This window comes from Echinops telfairi, unplaced genomic scaffold, assembly GCF_000313985.2.
Source record: "Echinops telfairi isolate 266 unplaced genomic scaffold, ASM31398v2 ScPeMD7_23;HRSCAF=83, whole genome shotgun sequence".
NCBI lineage: Eukaryota > Metazoa > Chordata > Mammalia > Afrosoricida > Tenrecidae > Echinops > Echinops telfairi.
In genome coordinates this window covers 43,935,486-43,946,339 of record NW_022103920.1, presented here as the reverse complement: position 1 = coordinate 43,946,339, position 10,854 = coordinate 43,935,486, and the positions used below count along the sequence as shown (strand labels likewise).

At 43.9% G+C, this 10,854-nt stretch overlaps 1 protein-coding gene across 1 annotated transcript in view; it reads left to right on the top strand.

Annotated features, from left to right (window-relative positions):
- The window catches only part of MAGI2 (membrane associated guanylate kinase, WW and PDZ domain containing 2), a 1,552,529-nt gene that overhangs the window by 1,500,964 nt on the left and 40,711 nt on the right, over positions 1-10,854 (top strand). The window contains exon 22 of the mRNA XM_013004634.2: positions 2,699-2,787. Coding sequence (XP_012860088.2) covers positions 2,699-2,787 — 89 coding nt within the window. The remainder of the gene's footprint in view (positions 1-2,698; positions 2,788-10,854) is intronic.

Here is a 10,854-nt window from a genome sequence, read left to right as displayed (position 1 = left end):
CACACACACACACACACACACACACTCACCAGTTCTAGAATGGTTATTCAGTCTTTTAAACGATCAAGCCCCTGCACTCCCTATAGTTCTTCATCTTCTGATTGAGTGGATTTGGCCAAGGCCTCTGTATTTTAAGTGCCACTCCAGGTAATCCCATGCCCTGCACCTTGCTGGCTTCAACTCCTCTAGCCCTGTCATAAAAACAAGACCCATCAAGCATTTGATTTCTTATTGCCCCCCACACCCCTTTGGCCTATCGGCCTTTGACTGTTAGCCTGGAGAGTTTCAGCCTGGCTCCTTCCTTTGCCATCTAGCCAGAATCACCCTCTTTTCTAAGAGCTGCAGCCCTTGGAGTTTAGAAAAAGCAAGGAGACCATTTTCCATCTTTTGACCTTTGGACAATCTGAATTTGGCTCCCACCCTCCTCTGTGTGGACTATCTGACCCCATGGTTCATGGCTTCATCGTGTTGATTCACAATAAGCTTTCTAACCCCTCAACCAGAAGCTGGTGCTGAATATCAAAGCTGTTTCCCTACCGTCTGATTTCCTCTTGTCTCTAACTAGAGATGTGTGAGGACAATAAGGGTCCCTAATGATAGAGTTTGCCAATAAAGCCCTGAGATTCAGCTGTTCAAAACAGAGTTCAAAACCTTAAGAGGAATTCTGGAGTAGACAACCACCACAACAGCAAACATCAAGTCTCGAACACATCCTTTTCAAGATGGTGGTGCCTCTGCCCTGGCCTCTCTTCCCCATTATTACAGTAACTCACCGGACTCCACTCTTTAAGTTCTCTAAACCCCTCATCTCCAGTGGGAAGAGACAGGGAGTCCAGAAGATCCAGTGTTTGTCATCTGTAAACTTTGTGTACAGCCTGGCCCAAAGGCAGGATTGCCCCTGAGATCCTGTTCTGACACAGACCACCCGATATGTCTTTGTTACCTGAACTCCCCGAATCAGAATCCAAGATGAAAACAGAGAATGCCTCACTCCCAGCTTGAATTATCTCCTTCAGTTCATTGTAGCAAAATCTCTGCACTATGAGAATCACAGAACAACTAACCATTTGGCCCAGACTACAAACAGCTGTTAAGTATCATCTGGCTCTGACATTTGTTTATGAATCATCTACTTTTACACATCTATACAGAGGCCTCTGGTCTCTGAGAGCACATTTTACCATAGACAATGACCCTGACTTCCCCAGGACCCTGAGCTCTAGGACCAGACACACACCCTCATGTCATGTGCATTAAATATGCTGAGCCCAGGAAGCAGGGCTTCGCTCCCCACATTTCACCATCAAGAGTCTTCTCAAACCTTAACAGCAATTTATTTGACCACGTTCTGCGCTCTCTGGTTTGACCGTGGAGGCAGGAGTCTTCCTCGCATGGGTATCTTTCCTGCCCAGTCAAGGCCACATTTAAAACCAAATGAGGGCCTTCTCTGTGTGACAACAAAACAGCTGGATCATTTTTGCACAAAATTACTTGCATTTTGGCAGGGCTAAATGATAAACCCAATTAATAAATCCTGAAATCTAATTCCCACTCCTGACATTCATTGTGAAGCATCAGCTTCCTGACCGCCAAGAAGTTCTACTTTTCATTTAACCTCGAGGTGTTAGCGCTCCCCTTTGCCCTCCCTCCCTCCCTCAGACACACATGTGCTACCAGAAAACAAAAACCGCCCCTATGGCCGAATCAGCGCCTGATTCTGGGTGCTAGCCCACTCTGTGTTCGGAAGCCAGGAGGGACTCGAGTTAGGCTCATCCATGGAGAGTACCATCAGTGGACAGTGGACAGAGGGGAGCCGGACCTGGATGGAGCTAACTCTTCTGAGCACATTAGCCAGGCCATGGGTGCAGCTTTTTTCCCTTCCCTGGTCTGGAGCTGAGCAGTCCCAGCAGCAGGCAGTGCAGGGGGCAGCTGGTCCCTGGGAAATGATGGAACCTCTACAGCCATCTTTGTGTAGATGAAGACCTGCCACTCCCAAAGTGACACAGATGCAGGCCATGGCAGCCACTAGGAGCTTAGTGTCAGCCAACACCCAGCCTGCAGCCCCCTGAGCCAGCCAAGTAGAACAAGGTGTCCCAGACAAACGTGGCGGCTTTGTTTCCCAGCTTTGTTTCTTCTTTGCCAGAAAACAACTGCATGCAGCAGCAAGTCAGCTGCGAACTTTAAATATAAATAAGCAAATGTTCAGAGGAAAGAGGAGCCATAAGAATGCATGAGATTATTAATGAAAACGTAAATATAAACATGGGGGACACCTCGTTTCTCTATCCATGGGACTTTTTTTGTTAATCTAAAAACGATTACTGTGACTGGTTCTCAAATGACAGTAGATACCATTACACTATCCCATTATTATGAGAAAATTCTACAAGATCTCAGATATGATTGTTACCGATTGTATTGACTTTTGTGACTCCCAGAAAGCACTTCAGGATGCCCTTGGTATTTTGAGAAAATCTACTTTGGAAGCACATGTAATTCAGTCTTTCACTAATTTCACGTGCTGCATGCTTGGTAGGATTAGCTTTATTAAAGGCCTTATTCTTGCTACCTAGATCATTTATATTCAACTGCTCTAAACTTACTAAGCAATCTTGATGCTAACAGTAATAATATGTCTTTGCCACTGGTTCTGTGAATTCTAATGATCGGTCCTAGGCTGTTCCTCCCCTTCCTTTAGGAACGGTACCTTCCAGTCTCTCCATGTGCATGAAAAGTGACAAGCATGGGTCCCCATATTTCTACTTATTGGGCCACCCTAAAGACACGGTTTGTAAAATCTGCATGAATACTATCTTTCTCTAATGAGCTTTGTTTTTGCATATGTTTTAACTGATGAATAATGCTCACTCTTTCTAGCCTAATTGCTGCTAGAGCTCTGGGAAGTACTTATTGCTGAGAACTTATGACAGCTAAGGAAAAGTTTTGTGGGGTCTTGAAAGCCTGAGAGGCACCAGGCACTAGGGGACCGGTCTAAAGTGGCCCCTGCAGGCAGAGGGGCGCGGAGGGTCCAGCAAAGGCAGCACTGCCCGAGTTCTACCCACACACTTCCAAAAAGCCCCAGTGCGTATAATTGGGCTTCAGACTAATTCTGAAAAGCCATAGCCAGGAACTCTGAACTCCACCTGGCATTGTGGGCATTTCCCAGCCTGCTTTGTGGCTATTTCCAGTCAAAACTGCCATACTCAGTGACACACCAAGTCTTAAAAAACAACATCTATTTTTCTATTTAGGGCTATGTTTTGAATAGTTACAACTTTGTATCTAAACAGTATTCACAAAGTTTATTCAACACGAACAGTCTCAAGGGTTTGCTATATCGTTAACCTAATGTGCGGTAAAATAAAAACATAAGAAAAAAAGTATCTTACTTATAAATAAATCAGAATGTAGATGAGAGCCTTGCAAATAGGATTCAAGTAACTTTTCACCCCTCTTCCCTGGACCTAGAGCAGCCCACATGTCCACTGTGAAATCCTGCAGCACATGTGTAGCTCCTGCGACCATTTAATTGCACTGAAATTTTTAAAACATCAGTTTGCCTTTCAGCAAAAACACACTCATGCTCGGGCCTCATGGTTGGCCTAGAAACATGAATCAGACTCACAACCTCCTCCACGCTGGTTTGACGGCACACCATTCACAGTGTCACATTTATGGCCACGCTTCTGTCCAGCCAAGTCGTTTACACGAACGCTCTGAATTGTTTTCCCTGAAATTTTTTTCCAATTGTTAATGACCCAGCTGATTGCCATCCAGGAGTGGGTTAAATTGAACATGAAACACAATCTGATTCATTAAGTGAGTTATCCAGTTGACCTTACTGTGTAACATCTCTTTAATAGTTTATACTGGTAAAAAAACAACACACACACACATCATTATGTACCAGCATAATCAGTCTGTGAGGATGTCTATGAAAACAGAAGTTTAAGATATGCTCTTTGTCTAAAATATTTACCTCTAAAGCAATGGTTCTTTTTTTTTTTTTGCAATGGTTCTTAACCTGTGGGTCACAACCCCTTTGGGGGTCGAACGACCCTTTCACAGGTGTCACCTGATTCATAACAGTAGAAAAATTAGTTATGAAGTAGCAACAAAAATAATTTTATGGTTGGGGTCACCACAACGTGAAGAGTTGTATTAAAGTGTTGCGGCATTCGGAAGGTTGAGAACCAGTGCTCAAAGGATCACTTATTTGAGCAGGGGAAAACGTTATGCGTCATGACATAAAGGGGAAACGTATGTGTTGGGAAAGGTTTGAAGTCATGAAACATCCATGGGAGGAATCTAGATCAACGGTAGCGGTTGGAAGGGGAGTTCAGACGTATGCTTCCAACATAGGAAAGAAAGGTCTATGCCTTCCGGATGTGCTACTTTGACTCGTCTGAAGTCCATGATGGTGAAGGGGGCTGAGTTAATTTTCTGGAGCTGCTAACTGAAAGAAAGGACTCTCTATGGTTTCAGTTCAGTTCCACAAGCATTTCCCAAGCACTTTTTGCAGTGGAAGACAGTTTGTTCCATGCTAGTGTGTACAGAATACTGTTGTGTGTACTCACAGTTAGTGGGAAAGAGCAGGAAAAAATTCAGTCTTGGGGCAAATGGAAGAAGGCGTACACTAAATCTGCTTAGCAGATTGCAGAATGTTCTGCCCAAGAGATGGTATTTGATCTGGGACTTGGGGGACAAGTATGACTTATAAGAATAAGCAAGAAATGAGGCTCTTCCAAGCAGAAGACCATTTGAACCAAGTCAGGGAGGCACGTGGAGGACACCATCGCATAGACTGTGGGAAAGAAAAGGGGTAGAAGGAAAATAGATGAACCAGCAGAGGCTTTAGTTAAAAGGGAGGAGTCCCTAGAGTACACAAATGGGTAAGGACTCAACTCCTAGCCAAAAGGTTCAAACTTCCAAGGCAGCCCCAAAGCACCGTGGGAGGCCTGGCAATCTACTCCCCTCTACTTCACGGCTTGGAAAATCCTGTGGAACAGTTCTGCTGTGACACGCATGGGGTCACCATGAGTTGGCATTGAATGGATGGGAACTAACAAGGGCCTTCTAGACCAATCAAAGGAATTTGGATTTTATATTACCAGATGCCGTCAAATATTTTTAAAGTGGCAGAGTGGGCTTATCTGTATTTAGAAAGACAAAGAAGAGAAAAATTCCATGAGCCAGGTGTACCAGAATAGAACTGTGTTGCATAGGATTTCAATGGCTACCATTTGGGAAGTAGATTCCCAGGCGTGGCCCCCTAAGTAGATTTAAACCACTCACCATTTGGTTGCCAGTTAAGAATGGTACCCGGGGACTCCAGTAAAATAACTCTCAATTCACTACCATCCCGTCAATGCTGACTCATAGTGACTTTATAGGACAAGGTAGCATTGCCCCTTGTGGTTTTCTAAGACTGTTACTCTTAACAGGAGTAGAAAGCCTCTTCTTTCTCCCACAGAACAACTGGTGGTTTTGAACTCCTGACCTTGCAGTTAGCATTCCAACATGTAGCCCACTCCCGGAGACCCGGGAGTAAGATAACTACATGGCGTTTAAGATGGATTTTATAGCATAGAGACTGGAGGCATAAAAAGAAAAGTTACTACAAGGGCTGAGACACAGCATGTGAAACCCTGAAGTACGGTGGTCGAAGTAGCAATGAAGGATGGATTTTAGGGATATTCCAGATCTTTAATTACTGGTGAATGATGTATATGAAGAAAGAGATCAGGAAGGAGATTAGTGGAAATGGTTAAAGTGGTCCACTGGTAACAAAAGGGTTGGAGATTTGTGTCCACCCAGAGGCACTGTGGAAGAAAGGACTGGTGATCTACTTCCCCCAAACCACCCATTGAAAACTCTCTGGAGCACATAGCTCCTTTGACACAGGGCATCGCCATGAGGTGGAGTCAACTCAAAGACAAATGAAACTGGGACAGGGAGAATTACCCCTGCGGTAGAGACTGACATGGTTGTCAGGCCCCAAAGTAGGTTGGGGAGGAGGTTAAGAAAGGGAGAGAGAGGGGAGGAGACTAGAATCACAATTTCCTTCGCAGGAGTATGCCGCTCAAGAAGTAATTGCTGTTGTGAAAATGAAAGGCATGCTGGTAGTAAAGGGGTGAAATATTGGGCTGCTAATCGCAAGGTTGGCAGTTCGAACATACCAGCTGCTCCAATGGGGAAAGGTGGAGGTTTCTGCTCCTAAGAGAGTGATAGCCTCAAACACCCACAGGTGAGGTTCTACTCTGCCCTAAAGGGTTGCTATGAGTCAGAATTGACTGGATGCCAGTGAGTGAGTGTAAATAGTGTGAAATTTTCTGGGAGAAATGGGCTCTCCCTGCTTCACTGCATAGACCTCACCATCAGTCTTGCTCAAACACTGCCCCATGTCCTGGCCACACTGGGAATCTCCCCAGTGAGACCTCAGATCATCTGCTTAGTATTAGGCATGAAACAAAGCCCTGGTTTTTCTGGTTTCAAGTTGTTGTGTTGTTCTTTTGGAGTAGAGTGGCTGAGCAGGGAACAAAGATTGAAAAAAATCCATTTATATGCTAAAGAGACTTTTATGTAGGAAATATTTAAGGAAAATAATGGTGCCAGTTGTTTACCAAAAGATTTACTGTGATCGCATCCTTGTTGTAATTATTCTCAAATTTATGGGATTGTTTTCTTGTTGATGTATTCTGAAAACAGGCATGCTCGCCTTCATTTTCCTTTGGCACGTTCAGCCTTTGAAATTGGGATTATTTCACCGAGATGTCAGTGAAAATATCCCTCTGAGATCACCATGGTAACCAAATCCAATGACTGATTTCACCCTTCCGACACTTGGCCCTCCCTATAGTGGTTAGCACTATTGGTCAGTGGACTCAAGTAAGTCAAAAAGTATTGTCACTAGGGTTCCTATTCATTCAAAATGTGTTTAAGAAGGTCTCTGGGATCAGTGGGTGGTTGTGGATAAATTCCCTCGGTAATATACTTCTCTTAGTCTTTAAAAACAACCCAAAAAAGCAGGATATTTTTTGTGCTATGGTAAAAAATTATTCAGAAGACAGGGCTTACAACAAATGTTTTAATAAAACTTAAGTGGATATCTCCCACAATCCTGAAGTTTTTTAGCAAGTTTATGAATGTCCCACATAAAAAAAGAGTTTTTACATGGATCAAAAATGTTAAGGAAGAGTGCAGGGAAGGGTTGGAGAGAAACACTGTGTTCAGAAGTGTAGAAAGCTACATGAAGGCGATACCCAAACGAACAAAAAAGCTTCACTTTTATGATGTTTATTCTGTTATAGCAATATTTTTAACTTTCCCTTCCTATTAGTTCAAGTTCATCGATGTTCTCTTACCTCTCTAATTGCTCCTCCTGTGTCTCAGACCTTCAACTCTCTTCCCAAACAGAAACTATGCCCCCAGGTAGTGCCGCCTACTCTCATAAAGCCCAGTGGGACTTTACTTCCCTGGAATCATCTGCTATCAGGGTGCCATCTATGCAGAAGGTCCTGTGATTGTCTCGTCTTTCTTAACTTAACTCCCAGCTCCAGCCCCATATTTCCAATCATGCAAACCATCTCCACCCAGAATATGTAGCTAACACTCTTCTCCTCTTGAGTCTCCTATTAAAGGGCCATCAAACTTCCTAATTGCTCCACCCAGGACTATCATGGCTGCTTTCTTCACTCCTTGCAAAAATCCCACTAGTCCCTAAATTTGATTTGCCTTCCTTCATTTCTCAAATTGCCCTGCCAACCCCTCCCCGCTTTCTGCCTCTTGTTCTTCTTATCCCATGTCCCCTCGGCCCTGCCCATTGATACCAAAGCAATTGCCATAAAGTATTACCTCGCTCAAAAAACCCTTTCCATACGCAACATTGAATGAATGCCCCAAACCCTATAGGATCCGGGCCCATCACATCTCTCATAATACAAGGGAGTACTCCCCCAATGGAATTTTCCCCCCAAAGCTATGTATTTAAATGTTTCCTTTTTACAAAACAACCTTATCGCCTTCAAAATACTCTCCATTACTCTTAATACATCTATCAAATCTGCAATTCCATTCTTGGAAACATTTTTCAAACTTTTCTGTTTGGATAGCTGACAGCACCTCCCCCATTTTTTAATTCACCTCTTCTACGTCATCAAATCGCTGTCCTTTCATGGCCATCTGTGTTCACAGGAACAAAAAGAAGTCACAGGGAGCGAGATCAGGTGAGTGGGGCAAGAAAACCATGCTGTTTTTTGCCAAAAACTGGTACATTGAGATGGGTGCATTGTTGTGCTGGCAAAACCAGGCCCCCATCTGCCATCTATCAGGGTTTTGGACATCCAGAATGAGGTTTGTCATCATTCAACACTTCACCTTTTTTGAAATGAGAAAACTTTTATACACCTGAGTTTTTCCCATAGAGCTGTCCTTGTAAGCTCTGTTCAGCATCACAAGAGTTGCTGCAGCATTTTTCCTGAGCAGGAAACAAAATTTCACAGCCACACACTGTTCTCTTAAATTGGCCATCACAAAAAACAAGGTTTGAGTGAAACTGCTTTCAGGAAAAAATTCACTGTGACCAGAGAGAACCTTCCCAGGTGAAGCCACTGGGTGCACTAACTCAGAGCAAGTTGCTAGACATTCACCTAGCAGGAAAAAATGTGTACTACAAAAGTTCCACCCAGTGGAGTTTTTTCTGTTTTTTGGGGGGGGTACCCCTCATGTCTTATGACATATCTAAATTCCAGACACATTGGAACATTTGTCTTTACTGTACATTCCCACCTTTGTGCTTCCACTCAGACCTATTGATGCCTTGGCTTGAGAAACTCCGAATAATGTCCTCCTTGAAGGCTACATCCTCAATGAATCTTCCCCCAAGCCCCCAATCAGAGGTCAGCTCTCGGTCTTCTAAAATCACAGAGCCTTTGTACGTCTCTCCTCTCATGCTCTGCTTTCCAGCACAGGTATCAGTGTCCGCATACTTCTTTAAATCGGAATTTAAGGAATTCCGATTCCTGAGTCCAGTCACTTTGTGTTATTCATAATGGTATTACCATAGGCTCTTAACATAGTACACTGTAGGTAAAAGAAAGAAGGAACAAATCAGTGAATGAGTAAAAATCTTATAATATCACAAAGTCATCAATATAACAGCAAAAGTCTCATTGCAGGTTTAGTTGAGATAGTTGTAGAAGGCATAGGATGATTGGCTAAATTTCTGCTGATTGTTCAACATAATATAGAAGTTTGCTTCCCCCTAAGGAGCATTCTGGCTTCACTTCTTCCAAGACAGATTTGCTTATTCTTCTGGCAGTTCATGATATATTTAATATTGTTTGCTTTTGGGGGTGGGGGACGGGGAGGGTTCTATATTCATTGCCCAGCTTTGCCAGCATATGCAGCAGTTTCAAACACCACGTTGTGGATGAGGCACACCTTAGACCTCAATATGACATCTTTGCTTTTGGACACTTTAAAGAGCTCTGCAGACTGTTTGACATCTTGACTGCTGCTTCCGTGGGTATTGCTTGTGGATGTGAGTGAAGTGGCATTTTGGACAACTTCAGTATTTTATTCATTTATCATGATGTTGCTTATTGGTCCAGTTGTGAGGAGGACATCATGCTTGGTAGAGGATCAGCAAAAAAAGAGGAAGACCCTCGCTGAGATGGAGTGACACAGTGGCTCCAGCTGTGGGCTCACGTATTGCAGTTGGACCAGAACTGAGCGGTATTTGGTTCTGTTGTACACAGGGCTGTTATGATTCAGAACCAAATCAAAGGCACCTAATAATAGTTTTATTGAAATGTACATTTATTTAAATTTCTGCCAATCTGCTTTTGTGTGTGTGATGGAAGACTAACTGGATGTTCCAGGTAATTATTTCTGGTTAATCTAAATTTTATCATTTCTCCCAACTGTTTACTCACTAATGGTGGTGGTGACCTTGGCTGGCAGCACCAAGGCATAGCTTCAAAGCTAGGGTCACTTCGGTGCTGCAGGCCTTGCTGCCAGCCAAGGTGCCATGTACAAGACAGCCCTCAAGCTCCCTGCAACTGTGGGGTAAGAGTTATCGTTTTCCCAAGCAGAACTGTGTGTCTGCCTTCCGGCTCCAGAAAAGGGCCAATGTGGAAAACCCTCTGCGGTGACTTCTGTCTAGCAGAGCTGGGTCAAAACCAAGTTCAACCAAATTTACCTACAATATGCCTGCCGCTGTTTGATGATATGGGGCCCACAGAAAACAATGTGGTAGGACTCCATCCTCAGAGTTGTTGGTCTCACGAATAAACAGAAAATGCTCCCTGGAAACAAACAGAAGACAGTCAATCCCTTAAGGCAAGGGAGCTGGAGATAAGAGGGACCAGTGATGGCCAGGGAATCAAACAGGAGGAGGTTGTTCTCGAGATAACCCTTGAGAAACCAATGGGTTGGGAGTAGGAAACTGATCTGAAAACAAATGTTATTGAGAAACCACTGAGGGCACCTCCATGTCAGACTACCTTGGCCCTAAGGTGCTTCAGGGACGATGAGAGGTCATTCTTCCCCCACAGTTTTCACTTTTGATTCCCCTCAGGATGATGCTTTTGAACTTGCTTGCTTTTCTGGTTTTTTGGAATATTTATATACTGTTAGGCGGGTATGGGGCCCATCCCTCCTCTGACTTCACAAAGAAGAAGGAGCATCAAAGTAAACATCAGCCCCAAAGGGATTCCCAGGAGGCAGAGGGCAGACATGCCTCCACCCTGTAAACCTCTGTGCCAATTCTGACTCCACTGACTATCCTCTAACTGTACCAATTCTGACACCAACCGACTACCCTCTAAACCTCTGTGCCAATTCTGACACCAC